Raw genomic sequence first — 18,643 nt, 5'->3', positions numbered from 1 at the left:
TGCCCACACACTCTCAACGGACAAAAGCAGAACTTAATGAATCCAGCATAAGACCCATTTTGATGAAACAATTAGCTTTTTGATACGAGTTCAAACCTATATAAATGGAAATGCAAGAACCTAGCGTAACCTTCCCTGTTGGACTTTTGTGAAATCAGATGCTGATTACACCTATTCATTTTCTGGTTAAATAAGCTTATTGCAGAGCATTCAGATATTGCGGTGACAAATATATCACCTCCTATAGAGAGTGCACAGTGACAGTACAAAGCAAACAATATAACATCAAAAGATAAATCATATACGCTTACAGAAGCCACCGCTAAGGAAATCAATGAAGATAATGTTCTCTATAGTGCTGGGTAGTGCGATAGAGGAAGAGGATATATAAAAAATTATATGTTAAGTTCCAATATATATCTCAATATATGGCTTTTGAACCCCTTGCTGTCTTATGGCCACACCAGTGAAAGACACAAATGTTAGAAGAGCAAGCAGTTCACCAGAATAGAATTGACTCTGTGGAGAGTATACATTACCTAAGCATTTGCCAGCAGTTGAATGGAAAATTTGTAATTAAATTTGCAGTTTGGACTGCCAAGTATGCAGAACGTTTGTAACGTGACTGGTTTGCCAATGAATGAAGGAGATTTCTTTAAACGAGACTTAAGAAACTCAATATATAACAAGCCGGTGAATTCAGCCTGTTAACCTAGAATAACTTTCTCTAAACCAGGAAATTCGAAACCAAAAAATGCAAGCCTGCTGATTCCCACCCTGTCCTGTAATAAAAACACATGAGCTCAAATGTGTCACAGTGAAGAGTAAAGAAGTACTTAGGAACCAGATGTCACCATGGGACCCTTAACGAACTAATGACATTCCTACCGTAAAAGCAAAGACGTACTAAGAGTTTGGCAGAGAAAAGCATGGACCACCAAAGAGTGTGGCTTGAAGAAAAGCACAAGAATTTCTAGGTGAAAAGGAGCAATGATTTTTTTTTAAGGCAATGCTTTTAAACAATATAGAGTATCCAGATGTTATAACCAGGAAGAACAGAAGGAAGAAAAGGAGAAGAAATTATCACAGGACATAACGATGCAATAACTAGAAATTTTTTGGCCAAGGGAAGTATTTGAAGGAGTAGACAGAAACAGTCTGGTTAAATGGGAGTAGTAAGCCAGTCCTGTTTAAAATTACTACAGGAAGCTAAAAACTGAAATTAAACTTCTAAAGCCATCAACTCCAAAGTTCTAAAACTGCATCTTTGTACTGAATTTCCACTCCATAAAGAATGAGAACTTAAGTATTTTCAGTAGTTTTCCTTCCAGTTCAAAAGTATTTAATTACACTTTCTTGACGTGCAATTCATAAGTTGTATTGGTATTTTGGAACAGAAAGGTGCTTGGGGACAAAACTGAGCAATTGGCAAAAGCAAAGGATTGGATGGGGCGGCCAGGAGGACAGGGAGATGAGAGGATTACATTATATTACATAAACTTAAAGATCCTTTGGCTTCTCTGCCATAGCTTAGCATTCGGTATGAAGTTCAGAGGAAGCCAAAAGCTGCAGGTCAGCAGAAACAGCAGCAGATAATCCCTTTGGGTCAAAGTTTTGTCCTTCATAGCAACTCTGCAGTTGATTTTAATACGAGACAGAGAAATTCTCTCTGTAAAATTACTTCTTCTCTGCTTTCAGAATACAGATTCCAGAAAAGCACCAAGATTTTGCATTTTAAAAACATTTTAGCAAGCCAAATACTTCTTCAGAATTGGGAGTTCAGAAGACATCACTACCCAAAAATGAAAGGGTTTGATTGTTTTTCTAAGGATGCTCAAAACCACACATTGTGGCCATTAGATACTCTAGTGGCATCTCTTTACATGCCTTTATATTGGCTGAGTCCATAATCTCAACTGAATGCGACTGTTGCTTCAAGGTAAATCGGTTTTAGGGGCATCACAATTAATAGTGAACCATCACATAAGCATCTTAATTTATTCTGACATAGTTTGTGACATAATTGGGTTTGAACTTATCTTCTGACAAAAACACGTATAAAAATACACCGTTCTAGCTATTTGATTGTACACTAAACCCACACTGTGCAGTTTGAACTGACACTCTGGGCTTCCTATCTCATTTCCATGAGATGCAAAAGGAATGATCTATGGATGTTTAATGGCCTTTCTGGCTCACCCAGCCTAAAGGACTATTGTTGGATTGTAAAACCAAAATGGTCACAAAAGGCAAAATCCCTCACATTAATTGAGGACACTCTTCTAAGTCTAAAGAGAAAACTGCACGGCAAAACATTTGAAACATAATTGTGTAACTTGATTATAACACTTTTACTCTTGGAATATTTTTAGTTCATTGAAAAAGGATGAGAGATGTAAAGAACATATGCATTACTAAGCTCTCATTAGAGATGTAGAAAAGATTACGCAGTGACTACTACACTGAGCTCAAAATTTCAGTCTTCAGTTTTAAAGTGCTTAGTAACTCTTTCTCAGTAAAATTTAAACACCTGCAAAACCTCAAGGGTGATGAATTCAATAATAATTTCCACTCTCGCAGGTTGTCTGCTGCAAGAAGAAAGTCAATTTTCATAAAGAGCGTAAAGACCAATACAACAGCTGCAATTTTATTAGGGTCACAGATTTGTTCTTTAACAAAAATCTCTCACTTCTTTCTACAAAATATTCAAAACAAACATAAAACATAAATAAAGATAAGCACTCACATGATGCCCTTTGAGAGAGAAAAAGAAATAGCTTTGAGCTGCATCAGTCCATTCTGTATATTATACTACTGGTATGTATCTATCAAGAAAGTCAAAAGTACAACTTCAATCATTCTGCCTGAAGAATTTAGAATATTTCTGTAACAAGGTATATTAATAAAAATAAATGTGTGGCCTGCCATGTTAGCAGGTACACATAATTCAAAAATCAGGTCTGGCCGTTTCATTTTCAAGTAATGATCCGAATTAACAACGCCCAAGGAATGATGATGGTAAATTACATTTGGTATAGTGCTGAGGCTCTTAAATTTTACCTTGATTGAGAAGACCAACTTTTTGCTCTCCATATGGCACCGCGATGACATACCAACAAACATATGAAAATATGAAATATAATAATGTTCCTAACTCCTCCTTACTTCGCCAAGCAAAGTATTAATAGAAACTTCTGTCTCTGGACGTGTCTGCCACATTGGAAAGTGGACAGACACAGTCCACAGCCTGGACTTTCCTGTTCCATGTCCAAACACACAATTAAATTACCTTCCCTGAATTCTTAGTACTTGAAATAATGCAATTAAAAATATGCTCTGGATGACAAGGCATGTCTGTTAAATTACATTCATTTCTGGTTGGAAATAAATTATGTAACCAGGTTACATCTTGAAGAAACAAGTTAGTTAATGCTGCTGAATTCAGAAACTCCCAAATAAAGATATCTATTTGACAGTGAATTTATTCTTCACATAGGGGTTCATACAGGGCATGGACCACACTATAAAATGAACTAACTGATCATAATCAGTACTACACCAAGAGCACACCTGGATGTTTTCAGTTACTTCAGTTGTGTCAGACAAGAACTTCTCAAATAAAGCTATTCCTTTTTCTGTAAAGGAATACAACACTACCACAAACTTTATCAATCCATTGCCTTCCAATAGTCAACAATATGATATTGCACACACATGGAAACACTGAGTCCCTCAGTATAAAAAGAAACATAAAGTATAACTATTACAGGTCCATGGAAGCATTCAAAATATCTGATGTCATGGGAACATACAAAGGAAGCCGACTTAAATATGAACTGAGCAGAAGATGAGAACAAATATATATATATGTTGTGCCTCATGTACGCATTTCTCACAATTTTTGGAGCCAATTGCTTTTTCAGAAAAGTAAAAATCTACCTGGCAATTAAAGTATTTCAAGCAGAGTAGTAAAAGCTTAATTGTTGTACACTACAGAATGCAGATATGTGTAACTCGCTGGGAAAAATTGAATAGGTTAATACGTATCCCCTGGAAACAACTCAATATTCAGCAGCTGTTCAGTACACTGAACATTATGCTTTTGCATGAATAGCTTCTAATAAAAGAATTTACTATTAGCATAAGCAGATACAATACATTTTCATTACTATAGAGCAAAATGAAATGAATCCCAAAAATTAATTCCTGTTTTAAATCTTATTTCTCCAAAATCCTTCTTTGAAAACCTGCAGTTCAACCATTTGTACAAGCAGATAAGGTTTTAAAACAAGAAAGTGCATGACTTATAATATGATGCTCACAAGCACAGGGCTAGCTTGTAATTCCACAATTTGAAAGGTCAGTTTATCGCTGTACATCCTAAAGATCATGAACTAACTCTGAAAGATTGACTCACTTGCAACCTGATGGTTGTGCTGAGAAGGGAATTGCACTAGGCCTGGACTTGGTGCACAAAGTGCTCCCTGGTAAAGTCAGAGAAAACATATGAGCAGGTCCGTGAGGAAGACAAGAGTCAAGGATTCATCTGTTGCCCACCCTCCACCCCAAATCCATGCTAATAGGCAGGATAAAGTCAGGAGGGGGCAAAGACAAACAAATAGAAAAACGAAATGGGCTGAATACACCATATGCTGGCAAGAGTTTTCAAGGTGGGGCAAAAGGTGGAAAAACCTTCAGACGTTGGAACATGAGATGCATAGACATATGTGAGATGAGAGATGTGGTCAAAGAAGTCAGGTTATGTGAAAGTCATGCAAGATGCCAGGTCAATAAGCAAGTGCCTTGGCTGCTGCCTCTCCTAAAAGAGGGGAGATTCAGGCTGGACGTGAGGAAGAAATTGTTGGCCCTGAGGGTGGTGAGAACCTGGCCCAGGTTGGCCAGAGAGGTGGTGGATGAACCACCCCTGGAGACATCCCAGGCCAAGCTGGATGAGGCTCTGAGCAACCTGAGCTGGTGAAGATGTCTCTGCTCATGGCAGGGGTGGCACTGGGGGAGCTTTGAATCTCCCTTCCAGCCCAAACTTCTCTATGATTCTATGAATGGGCACGCAGGAGGCGCCAACTTGGCTTGGGTACAGCCCAGAGCTCTGCCACAGCTCTTCTGCTCCAGGATCCAGCACACCAGACACGGCCCAGAGCACAGGACATGGCACCCACCACAAACACCAGTGTTGCTGTGGGTGATTTAGAAAAGGAGAGCAGACTGAGTGCAATCTGAAGAGTCACATCTGCAGTAACATTTAGCATATTTATTTTTGGTTTATATTCTTTCACAAAAAGAGTTTATTAAGCCAAACTTAAGCTATATTTCTCAGTTTAAAAGCCAATACTTAAGCAATTAAATCTATTTTAATCTTTAAAATTAACTTCTAAAGAAAAAAAAAAAAACACCATAAAATAAGATGTCATAGCTATTCTATTATTATTACACCTTTTTTGCTAAATACCTTTTTACACAATCATAGAACAGTTTGGGTTGAGGGACCTTCAAAGTTCATCCAGTGGCACCCCTGCCATGAGCAGGGACATCTTCACCAGCTCAGGTTGCTCAGAGCCCTGTCAAGCATGGTCTGGGGTGTCTCCAGGGATGGTTCATACACCACCTCTCTGGCCAACCTGGGACAGTGTCGTGGTTTTGATTGTGGGTTGACAATAAACCCGTGACAGATGTATTGTTAACCACCCCTTCCCGCTCAGGAAAGGTGATCGGGAGGGAAAGAAGGACAGAGAGAAGAGAGTTGGAAAAATGTAAAATGTTTTATTAATGCTACTGATAAGAATAGAGAAAATAATACAAAATATACAAAACCAATCTTGAAAGTCCCAGCAACTGCAGAGCTGGCACCAGAAGTCCTGGATTGGACTCTGCAGCCAACCGGAGCTGGATTCAGTCTGTCACTAGGCCTCAGTTCACAGGGATGACTAGCAAGGTCCTCTCCTAATGTCAGCCATAAGGAAAAAAAGGACAAGATCCTCGTGATCTCCCACTTTTATATGAAGTATTCACATGAATGGGATGTTACACTCTGTTGGTCAGTTCCTTGGTCACCTGTTTCTCGTTGCCACTCTCGTGAGAGGTGCATCCATGCTTATCAATGACCTCACATTCCATTGCTATGTTCACCAAAACATTTATCTGCTTTTCCAGGAAAATGCAGCTGATATGAAAGCTTTAGCTGACAGGAAAATTCACCAAAAGACAAACTTGTTTTTAACAAAACCAGGACAGCCAGGCTCTCACCACCCTCAGGGTCATAAATTTCTTCCTCATGTCCAGCCTGAATCTCCCCTCCTTTAGTTTAAAACCACCACATTGTGTCCATATACTTTTATCTATGAGTTTGCTATTGGCCACAAGTGAAAATTCAAGCAACTAGTCCCTTTCTCCACACTGACCCAATGAACTAAATGAGAATGAAAATTCTAGTACTGACTTAATTTAGGATTATTCTAAACAACAGATATGTACAGAAAGGAATATTTCTCCTCGGCAGAGCAATATTGCTTGTGTATTCTTCAAAGGTCATCTGCACTTCATTGAATGCATCTGTGTTGAATACGCTAAGCATGAGTTCCATATGCTTAATAACCCCCATTTACGGTAGTAAAAGGTTTGAGAAGTCTCATCAGTGAGCACTGAATGACTACAGCAGTACATAGAAATATACTGTATAAGAGAGATTATTCAATAAATCAAGGTCAAAATATTAACCACCTCATTGAAAGAGACAAGAAGAAGAGGACATTTCTTCACAATCTGAGCATTTGCTGCTCAGACACATAATATTCAAGAACACCAACCGTTTCTGAGGATGTGGGAAGAGATACTAAAACTTAATTTACCAAACAGGAAACTAAATATGGTCATTTTGACCGCATGCTTAAGGCAAGACTGCAATATATTTCTAAATTTCTTTGGCTGAAAATCAGTGCTTTGTTTAAAATACACCAGGAGCTCAGCTCTCTCTAGTTCCATACTATTACATTTTATAAACACATGCAAGGATTGCTAAAACATTTATTCGGATCCATTAAAAGGTGCATAAGCAATGGAATTAATATTTCAAAGAAAATAACATAGGGATAAAAAATAAAAGAGAAAAAAAAATATTCACATATCCATGGCCTGAATTCTTCGAACTGCAAATAAATCAGTCAATCTTCAGCAATATGTATTGAAGGGAAATGGAACCAAAATTGCCATTGCTTTTCAGAACAGGGATCTATTGTAATTAGATTAATTTACACCTCAAAGCAAAATCTTGTAATTAGCATATTATTTTGTAATCAGGATTATTTAGTAACATTTCTAACTTTTTTGGATTGGTGACATAGAGCAGATTTAGTGGAAAATACAAATGCGAAGATTTTTACATCACTCTGAAGAATGAAGCTGAGACGGATTATAAGCTTTAATATCTAAGTTGCTCCTGAAGTCATTAGAAACACACATATTTAATCACAGAGCTTGTGTATCTATTTTCTCTTTTTTCCTGCCAAATCTTTCAAAATATATCCAGTTCCTAATCAAAGATTCGGGTAGCACTGGGTTGCCCACCATTCTAAAAGAACTATTCCAGCTCATATGTTATTGACAGTTTATTTATAGATTGTATTTACTTACTTATATTTTCAGTTTCCAGTCAGAGGATTTTGTCAGATTAAAAAGATCCTTCACTTCAAGAAACCTTTTTTTGCTGATACATAGATGTACACTGCTTAAGAACATAATACCTCTTAAATTACAACTCCCGTAGCACTTACTCCAAAATTCCTGCTGAATATCAGTTGACATTGAGATGTTTTAGTTCCAGCTTGTGAATCTTATATTTGAATTAAGTATAAATTAATTCCAGAATATTATTTACACTGAAGTGCTAGCAGAAATAGCCTTAAAATCTATACCGCCAGTTAATTTAAGGCAATTTCCTTTTATTGATAAGCCTGCATATAAATGAAATACATCCAAAGTCTTCGGTCTGCCATTAAAAGACAAACTCAAATCATTTGTACAATTCTTCTCTGATCTGCTTCCAATTTATCAACATCTAGTTTAAGAATGGGGAATCCTTCCAATAATAATCTCTTCAATGCTATAACAATAATACTGCCTTACTAAATTTACTTTATACCCACAGTTGATCAACTTAAGGATCATATTATCTTTTGCTACAATGAGCTCCCATTCAGCTGGATTTTGAAGTTGCAATTTTGAAGTTGCTGTTTAAAAAAACATAACAATGCACTGGATTCACATTTAGTGATATTAATTTTATTTTTCCAAGTCAAAGCACTGAATTACACTGGAAAATTATCCTAGACTTCGAATTATTCTAGTTACGTAAATCATTATATTAGCAGTAGTATCTGCTGCAATCATTTTGAAGTTTTTTATTTCAACCACTGGGACAAAAAAATAAGTGTCAAATGCTTTTAGTGAGTACAAGTTTACAATACAAACAAAAATTTGCTTATCCACCAAAATGAATATCTATCACTTCTTTTGTAACAAGGCCACTGTCTATTAACTGTGCAATCAGCTTTTACAACATAAGCTGATAAACCTATCCTGCTTTAATTAGCATTTTTGACATAAAAGAGACTGTGATTTGCTAATGCACCTGTTGACTGCGAGAACTTTTGGGAGTGACATGTAGCTCACAAGATAATAATAAAAACCCACACACACTTAAAATAAAAAGCCACGAATAAACAACTGCTCATCGAGCAAATTGAAAACAACCAACTAAAAATGCAACCAAAGCCAATTTTCCTTCAAAACCTTTAGATGTTCCCCTTCTACAGTGATGACCCCAATTAAATCAACAAGATTCTTAAGAACATGCTGAGCTGTATGGTTGAGGACAGAAAAAGGCTCAGGCCTGCTTCTCTGGGTCTTGCTATGTAACTTCAAGGACACAAGCAGATGAAAGGTTTTACGATAATTATCCATATTAGTTTGATTTTCTTGCTTAGAGTTTGGAAATCACAGGCAAGAACATCAGCCTGGAGAAGAGAAGCTGAGGGGAGATCTTGTTTATGCCGATAAATATCTCCAGGGTGGGTGTCAAGAGGATAGATCAGACTCTGTTCAGTGGTGCCCAATGACAGGATGAGGGGCAACGGGCACAGATTGAAGCACAGGAGGTTCCATCTGAACATGACGAGAAACTTCTTTCCTGTGAGGTGCCAGAGCCTGGCCCAGGCTGCCCAGAGAGGTTGTGGAGTCTCCTTCTCTGAGACATTCAAACCCATCTGGACCGACCCTGTGTGATCTGGTCTGGTGACCCTGCGTGAGCAGGTGGGTTGGACTGGATGATCTCCAGAGGTCCCTTCAACCCCAGCCAGTCTGGGATTCTGTGATTCTAATTTTCTGAAAACTCTTTCATGAAACAGTTGCAAGAAAACCATATGTGAGAAAATAATATGGTTAGGAAAATGGTAATACATGTTTCAGAGCTCCAGGCTATACTATTTCAATAGACAGGATGAAGACATTTAAGAAACTGTTTGGTTTGGTTTTGATGAGAAGATGCTAGAAGCCTGAATGTAGAGCCCAACTTCAAAAACATGGATGGACCTACTCTAGGTGACCCTGTGTTAGCAGGTGGGTTGGACTGGATGATCTCCAGAGGTCCCTTCAACCCCAACCAGTCTGTGATCTGCGATCTCAATCTGTGAGATCAGCTCTGTAGATGGGAAAGAGCATCTTTCTTCTGCTCATATAACAACCAAGGCCATGACAATGTAAACAACTGCAGCGAGTTGGATCATTTATATATTCACCATGTTTGCAAAGGCATCCAGCAAATTTCTTCTCAGGATTTACTCATCACACTTGGATAGACTCATACCAAACACAGCAAACCTGCTTCGTAAGGTCAGGCTACCTGTCCGACTGAAGAGTCAGAGCACTAAATGCTTTATTTAAGTTAAACTGTGAGAAATATGTTTTGTCTGTACCGCATAAAGTCAAAAACACTTTCTGGTAACCCTATAAGACCGATAATTTGCTAATGATGAACAAGATGGAAGAGTTCCTCAAGGGACGGAAAATTTAATACAAAGAATTACACACTAGAGTAGGTTCATTCTAATCATAAGCTTTTTTGGTCACCATTTACAGCACACCTATGACACCCTCAGCATAACTTGCAATTTCCAGCTATGATAGACAGATAACAAATATTCTTGCCATCTCTCCATAGATCTTGTGTGGCAAAAGAGAAAAAAAAGTTGCCATTGTATTGCATTGCTCTAAATGTAAGCATCGTTATTGAATAAAAACAGAACACAGGAATAATGGATGAGATCTAAAGCCCTCTGAGTCTTCACTCTGCCCCCAGCAAATGCTAACGTGCATATGCATAAACTCTGTACAAACATACATAAACACTTTTAAACAGGGAATAAAATCACCAGGAGGCACAGACTGACAAGGTCCAGACCTTACAGGGCACCGCACGCCATAAATAATCTGCAGCTTTCTATTTTCAAAAATAGAAAAGATAAAATTTAGCTAAAGGTGACTAACAGCACAAAAAGTCTCTGTACTAAGGAGATCTCAGCTAGTGCTGGCAGAACGGTGCAGATGTTAGTGGCAAAAAGAAATGATGATGGCCAGAATGCAGCAGATGTTTCTTGCAGAATTTAATGTATTATTATTATTATTATGTGATACCTAGCATAACATTGGAGAAAGGAGGTAATCACAATGCCAAGCCTGACAGTGTTCAAGAAGAGACTGGACAACATCCTCAGACACACGGGGTGAACTGTGGGGTTGTCACACGCAGGGACAGAAGTTGGATTCAATGAGCCTTGTGAGTCCCTTCCACCTCAGGACATTCTGTGATTCTATTACTCTGTTCCTATCCAAGAGAATGACTTTATAAATATCATTTAAAGTTCACTTTCAGTTAGAAAGAAATTCCATATTCATCTTCTAATAGGATTTGGTTTTAACTCCCTGGTGCAAATGGCCATCAGTTAATCAGTCCGACCTTCTGCACTCCCAAAAACACCACAGATCTGTGAGTGTTCTGATAGAAGCAGAGCTTAAACAGATATTAACTCCACAATTAGGAAAATACTCCTGTTCAAGAAAAAAAATAACCTTATCATACTGCTGAATTGAGCTTGAATGATCCAAAAATAAACCTTTATAATTCAGTTTCCCTTAGGTCAAACTTGCTTGTCAAGTGGTCCAGTGTGGTCCAGATGTAGCTCCCTGACAAAAGAAATCAATAATGTATTTCCTACCGAGCTTAGTTAGCACACCAGATTTAGGGTTCAAATGCAATAAAACCAAGGTTCACTAAACATAAATTATATCCAACTAACTGGAATGGTTGGGAGTAGATTTATTTTTCTCATGGCAATATAGAAATTGGTCCATTTTCCAAATACACTGCACAAGGGATTAGATAAGCACAAGACCGTGAGCTATAACATTAACCATAATTATCACAATTTACTAAAATCTTGCACTAATTAAAACTATTTGGAATTCTATCTAATGACTTTTGTTTTATAGATACAGGGATATAATTTTACTGAGTGATACTATATACAAAAAATGTAAAATCCTTAATCAATTATTTTCTATCTGTCTTATGACATAATATTGTTCCATTCTAACTTACTGAAATGGGCATCTTCAATTTATGGGGAAAAACAAACAAACAATATGCACTACAATTTAGAATTATCTCTTCACTGCCAATCTAGAAGGACAAAAATGTATCGAACAGAAGGAAAACATAATGGGTCATGAAAAATCTGCAACAGGAACACTCACTGTTATTTGTGTTATTGCTAAAATTCTGTCATAATACATAATAGTCCCAAAATGTAAAGATTCTAAAAGGTACAACTGCTGCATGGCTCCGGTAATAAAAGCACATTTGTAAAACAGCCACGCTGCTATTCAGATACATAGGAAAAAAGCTAATGAAAAGAACCACAGGTTGACACCAGAAAATTGAAATCGCATCAAAAGAGCAAATCTTATCTTAAAAAATGACACACAGCATCTTGATCCTTTCTTCCATGCATTCACACATGAGTATTTCTGTTTTTTCCAACAAGAAATTGCATTAATGTTGCTGGGTTTTGTTTGTTTCTCTCACCTTAACATACACTTGTATTAAAAGTTCTTATTTCTATTAAATTACTATGCAAAACCACCAGAAATCAAAAAAAACTATCCCTTGAGTCTCCGCAAGTGCTATTTTGTAGCTACACATTAAGTAGCAGATCACGGTGCTTAAGCCCTTCTTGAAAACCATCCATAGTCTGACAAATAAAACTGTCATTCATTTTGGTTACTATGCATGAAGGTGAGAATAAGAGGCAGGAGCCCTTGAGGATGTCTATTAGTTACACCTTTCCTTACAAAAATGTCGTAGAATTAAAAAATACAAGATTTCTAGTAAAAAACATTAGCTGTTCTAAACGTTCAGAAGGCAAAACTAGCAATAAATACAATTACTTTGTACTTTTAGGTAATTGCGACATTGAAGCCTAAGAAACATATTTCAATTATTAAATTCTGCCTTGCTAAGAATGGAAATACTGTTCAATTTTTCAGTCGCACATTTCTTACAAAATCACACAGTATCACAGTACGTTTGGGATTGGAAGGAACCTCAAAAGATCATCCAGTCCAATCCCCCTGCTGGAGTAGGACCGCCTAGGTGAGGTCGCACAGGAACATGTCCAGGTGGGTTTTGAATGTCTCCAGAGAAGGAGACTCCACAACCTCCCTGGGCAGCCTGGGCCAGGCTCTGTCACCCTTACTGAGAAGAAGTTTTTTCTCAAATTTAAGTGGAACCTCTTGTGTTCCAGCTTGATTCCATTACCCCTTGTCCTATCATTGTTTGCCACCGAGAAGAGCCTGGCTCCTTCCTCGTAGCACTCACCCTTTATATATTTATAAACATTAATAAGGTCACCCCTCAGTCTCCTCTTCTCCAGACTAAAGAGACCCAGCTCCCTCAGCCTTTCTTCATAAGGGAGGTGCTCCACCCCCTTAATCATCTTTGTTGCCCTACGCCGGACCCTCTCCAACAGTTCCCTGTCCTTCTGGAACTGAGGGGCCCAGAACTGGACACAATATTCCAGATGTGGTTTCACCAGGGTGGAGTAGAGGGGAAGGAGGACCTCTCTCGATCTACTAACCACCCCCCTTGTAATACACCCCAGGATGCCATTGGCCTTCCTGGCCACAAGGGCACAGTGCTGGCTCATGGTCATCCTGTTGTCCACCAGGACCCCGAGGTCCCTTTCCCCTACACTGCTCTCTAAGTAAATCTCAGTAATGGTAACACCTCTAGCTCAGGCAAACTTCCCATCCTATAATTTCTAAGGCAATTGCTAGGTTATCCATATTTACTCATCTGGAACACTAATGAGCTTGTCTAAAATTCAGTTTTAATGCACCATTCTCCTGACTCAACTAAGTGCGCTTTTTCAAATCCATATTTCTGTATTACTCCCCCAAATTGCAGTAGAAACACGTGGATGTGCCACCATCTGAAAATTTGTCATTCATGCCTATATATACACTTAATTCAGACCCTAAGTGTCCCCCCACACATATATAAAAGGCATGATCAGCTCTTATGGAGCCCAAAGACTTGTGTACAACTATTTCTGATTTTTCAGGCATTCTCCATAATCAGACACAACTTGGATAACAAGAGGATACTCTAAATATTCACATGTGAATGCCAAAAGAAAACACTGATTTGTCTTGGTGGTGCTAGAAAACACAGAATCAGACAAATTTTGGCTGTATGGGACCTCAGGACATCATCTACTTCAAACTCCTGGTCAAAATAGGGCTGCGTTCAAAGGCACATCAGCTTTTTTGGTCGGTTGGGTGGTTGCTTGGTTGGGTGGATGGTTGGGTGGGGGGTTGGATAGGTGGGTGGGTGTTTGGTTTTTTGGGTGGTTGGTTGATTGGATGGGTTTCTGTGGCCATTAAATCTCCCTCTTCTGTCCAGTGACCTATTTTTAATGACTTACAGAAGAACTTCAAGTGCTCCTGATTTCTGTATTAAGTAGCTCTTATGAATCTACAGTGGACTTCCGAGCTGAAACTCAACAGGGATTAAATATTGATGCATTTATTTATTTGCCGAGATAAACTTTCAAGTAACATGTTCTAGTTAGGAAGGAAAGTGCTTTGAAATTTTTGAAGGAGATTCAAATCTTTGCACATGGAATGTGCACATGGTATCATGTGGGGGTTGTCGCTGCACAGGCAGATTGCAATCAAAGCCCAAACAAAGGTAAATGAGCTACTATTCTTGACTTGACCAGACTGGATATGCAATTTTAAGCAGTAAAAACAAACAAAAAAAAGCCTTTAAACTGAGAAAAAAAAACAGAGGGAGCAGCTGAATAACTGAAGCTAAAGATGCAACAGGTAAACACAATTTGAAGGCAGCACATTTCTCATCACTTGAAGCTTTCGTGATCACGTTTGCGTGGCTCACAGAAACATGCTTTAGTCAAACAGACTTTATTGCATCCAAAGTAGAGGAAATGAAGTAAAACTACTTATTTCTCCAATACGAGAAATTCAATTACGTGTTCAAAAAGCTGTGGTGTTTGTTTGTTTGTGGGTTTTTTTGTTTTGTGGTTTGTTATATGTATATATATATATATATATCCAACTCATCTAGAAACCTATAAAGTAAAGAAATCAGAATGGAAATACTCATAAATGTTGAATAAATCAATAGCCAAACTTTTTCTGCCCGCTCTGGGTAGTGTATTTTCCTTTTTTTCTGCTAAACCAGAATTACATTGCTCCTCATCAAAACTACAAAGGTAAGGAACTTGGGCACCACTGTAATAATCCACATCCTGTAGTTTAATTTGTAATTTCTTTATGTACATTTCTTGAGATGTGCTATCAAACACAAATCTAGCTAAACCAAAAGTTAACTCAAACCACTTGAGAATCGACAGCGGTAATTCCACTTCTTGGCCAATATATTCTCTTTCCTGGGCAACGTGTTAGAAAAAGAAACCAAAGCAAAACAAGAAATTCACTCCCAGAAAACTCAGCAATTTGCTCTTTTCACAACAAATGATGGTTCACGGCAGCTTCGCCTCCTACGCCAACACCAGGATTAGAATAACAGAGAGCTCGTAACATAATTTCCAGTTGGCACCACAATGAGTTTGGGATTTTAGTCCATCTTCCATATCATCAACAAAATTATCAATGAAAGTTAATTACCATGTTAGCAGCTATGTGGAATGAAACTTATATCTCTTTGTCTTTGAGTGTGTAGAGTTGGGTATATTGTTAGAGAATTTCATATCCAGAACAATTTGTAGAAGGACAATGTATTTCTTTTTAAAACAAATTAAAATAATAGATGTAATTTCACTGGAAAGTGACTCACTGTAAGGAGCACAGGAACCATACAGAGACAACATATTGGGGAATTAAAGAAGTAGTGATTTATATTTTTTCTCTGTTTTATTCTGAAAACAAGAACACCAAATCTGGTCTCACTCTCAAAAGAAATCCTACATTTCCATCCAGCAGAGCAGCCTCAAGATCCACAACGCGTACATGAAAAGTGTTAGTAACAGATGGGGTTAGCTGGCACTCATTTTTAATATAATGAGCATTCCTAGAAGAAAAATGACTTGTGTGTGTATTTTAAAAAACGGCGGTAATATCACATTATACACACTAACAAGAATCACTTTCATTTGGCCCTTTTTAAACCACTGAACAAAAGTTTTAGCTTCTATTAGCAAATTTTACTCAGTTGAAAGACAACCAGTTGAGCATACGCTCCTAATCAGCAACACAAAATGAAACAAGTTTTAATAGTTTATTGAATTTGGTTGAGTTTGTTCGTTTTGAATATATAACAACAAAGCAAGAGTGTGAACTCAGATCCCTGTCTTAAATTGTCTGCTTCATAAATTTCTAAGCTGCTTTTAAGACGAACATAAGTAAATAGTTGTTGCTGCTGTATTTGTGCTCGTACTTTGTGACTATAAATTATTTAGAACAAGAACTTCTAAACTTGTTTGAACAGAGCTTTCCGCTAGCGATCACAAACAAAAACTGTTCAAGTTTTTATTAGCCAAGGTTATTAAGTTAATTAATGTAAAATGAGCAAATATAACTTCAGATTAAAAGAAGAAAAACAAATCAAAGATACTTGCCTGGGTAACGAGTGGCTCCAACAGCCTCTCTACTGTGAGAGTCCTGATTTCCAAACTTTTGGGGTCCCATTTCAAAATGATGGGTGACGTTGCCGAAGTCATACTCCCTACAACAAACAAAGTTACACAAAGTCCATTAAAATTATTAGTGTAATACCCAAATACTCCCCGTAATTTGTTTAGAGAATAGTATATATGCCATTCCCATTCACATATACAAGATTCTCCATAATCTTGCTAGAGTTCTTCTTCTCCTGAGACCTCCCAGATACACCATAGTCATGCCCACTGAGTGCTTAAACATTTACATTCAGAATTCTTTTCTCTCATATACCACTTAAGAACAGATATCATATCATGCTGCACATGTGCTGTATTGGGTGTACAAGGCAAGATTTTGTGGGCCAGGGAATGCCCCATGTTGGGAACAGCACAGACCCATCACAGGAGGCACCTGACGCTGGTGACGCTTCAGGGAAAACACATTTAAGAAAGCAAAAAACGTTGCCTAGAAGTGCAAGGTAGAGAAAGTGGGAGCAACGATACTGCAAACCCCAAGGTGAGAGAAGGAGAAGGGGGAAGACAGGAGTTCAGGAAGGACCCAGGACTTCTGGCAGGAACCAAGAGTTCGGGAAGGACCCAGGAGTTCGGGAACAATCCATGTGTCTGGGAGGAACCCAGGAGTTTGTGAAGGACCGGGGTGTCAGGAAAGGACCCAGAAGCTCTGGAAGGACCATGGAGTTCTGGAAGGACCCAATTGTTTGGGAGGGACCCAGGTGTCTAGGAAGGACCCAGGAGTTCGGGAGGGAGCCAGGTGTCAGGGAAGGACACAGGAGTTCGGGAAGGACTCTGGTATTTGGGAAGGACCCAAGAGTTCTGGAGTGACCCAGGAGTTTGGAAGGAGCCCAGGAGTTATGAAGGGACCCAGGAGTTTGGGAACAATCCATGTGTCTGGGAGGGACCCAGGAGTTTGGGAAGGACCCAATTGTATCAGGAGGGACCCAGGCATCCGGGAGGGACCCAGGAGTCTGGGAAGGACCCAGGAGTTTGGGAATGATCCATGTGTCCGGGAGGGACCCAGGAGTCCTGAAAGGACTCAGGAGTTCTGGAGGGTTCCAGGTGTCCGAGAAGGACCCAGAAATTTGGGAAGGACCCAGGAGTCCGGGAGGGACACAAATATTCGAGAGGGACCCAGGCGTCCGGGAGAGATCCATGAGTTTGGGAGGGACCCAGGAGTGCAGGAAGGACCCATGTGTCTGGGAAGGACTCAGGCATTTGGGAGGGACCCAGGACTTTGGAGGGAACCATGAGCTGGGGAGGGACCCAGGTGTTCCAGAAGTACCCAGGTTTCCATGAAGGACCCAGGAGTACTGAAAGGACTCAGGAGTTCAGGAGGGACCCAGGTGTCTGGGAGGGACCCAGAAGTTCTGGAAGGACCCAGGAGTTCAGGAGGTAAGCAGGTGTCTAGGAAAGACCCAGAAGTTCATGAGGGAACCAGGTGTCTAGGAAGAACCCAGGAGTTTGGGAAGGATCCAGGTGTCCGAGAAGGACACAGGAGTTCGGGATGGACCCAGGGGTCAGGGAGGGACCCAGGAGTTCTGGAAGTACCCAGGTGTTCATGAGGAACCCAGGAGATTGGGATGTACCCAGGTGTCTGGAAGGGACCCAGGAGTTCGGGAAGGACATAGGATGTCAGGAAGGATCCAGGTGTCCGAGAAGTACCCAGGAATTCGGGAAGGAACCAGGCATCCGGGAAGGACACAGGCGTCTGGGAGTGACGCAAATATTCAAGAGGGACCCAGGTGTCTGGGAGAGATCCAGGAGTTCAGGAGGGACCCAGGAGTCCAGGAAGGACCGACATGTCCAGTAAGGACCCAGGAGTTTGGGAAGGACCCAGAAGTTCAGGAGGGACCCAAGATTTCGGGAGGGACCCAGGAGTTCCAGAAGTACCCAGGTGTCCATGAGAGACCCAGGAGATCGACAGATCCAGGTATCCAGGAGGGACCCAGGAGTTATGAAGGGACCCAGGAGTTTGGGAATGATCCATGTGTCCAGGAGGGACCCAGGAGTTCGGGAAGGACTCAGATGTCAGGAAAGGACACAGGAATTTGGGAAGTACCCAGGCTTCCGGGAGGGTCCCAGGAGTTTGGAAGGGACCCAGTTGTTCGGGAAGGAACCCAGGTGCCAGAAAAGGACCCAGGAGTTCCGGAAGGACCATGGAGTTCTGGAAGGACCCAATTGTTTGGGAGGGACCTACTAGTTCTGGAGGGACCCAGGAGTTCGGGAGGGACCCATATAGACCCATTTAGATTTCAGAACTCCCTCTGGAATTACAATTCTCCAGCCAGGCCAGTGCCGCGCAGAGATTTGTGCCCCATGGCAGCATCACCCGTATGGCTGAACCCACCGGCACTGAT

At 39.8% G+C, this 18,643-nt stretch overlaps 1 protein-coding gene across 3 annotated transcripts in view; it reads right to left on the bottom strand.

The window, feature by feature from the left end:
• Positions 1 to 18,643, bottom strand: part of CTNNA2 (catenin alpha 2) — a 486,439-nt gene that overhangs the window by 418,696 nt on the left and 49,100 nt on the right. For all 3 annotated transcript variants that reach the window (XM_065060245.1, XM_065060243.1, XM_065060244.1), the window contains exon 2: positions 16,227 to 16,333. In XM_065060245.1, the coding sequence (XP_064916317.1) occupies positions 16,227 to 16,328 (102 nt within the window). In that variant the 5' untranslated portion in view covers positions 16,329 to 16,333. The remainder of the gene's footprint in view (positions 1 to 16,226; positions 16,334 to 18,643) is intronic.

Source organism: Columba livia, chromosome 4 (assembly GCF_036013475.1).
Source record: "Columba livia isolate bColLiv1 breed racing homer chromosome 4, bColLiv1.pat.W.v2, whole genome shotgun sequence".
Taxonomy (NCBI): domain Eukaryota; kingdom Metazoa; phylum Chordata; class Aves; order Columbiformes; family Columbidae; genus Columba; species Columba livia.
This window is presented reverse-complemented; position numbering and strand designations above follow the sequence as displayed.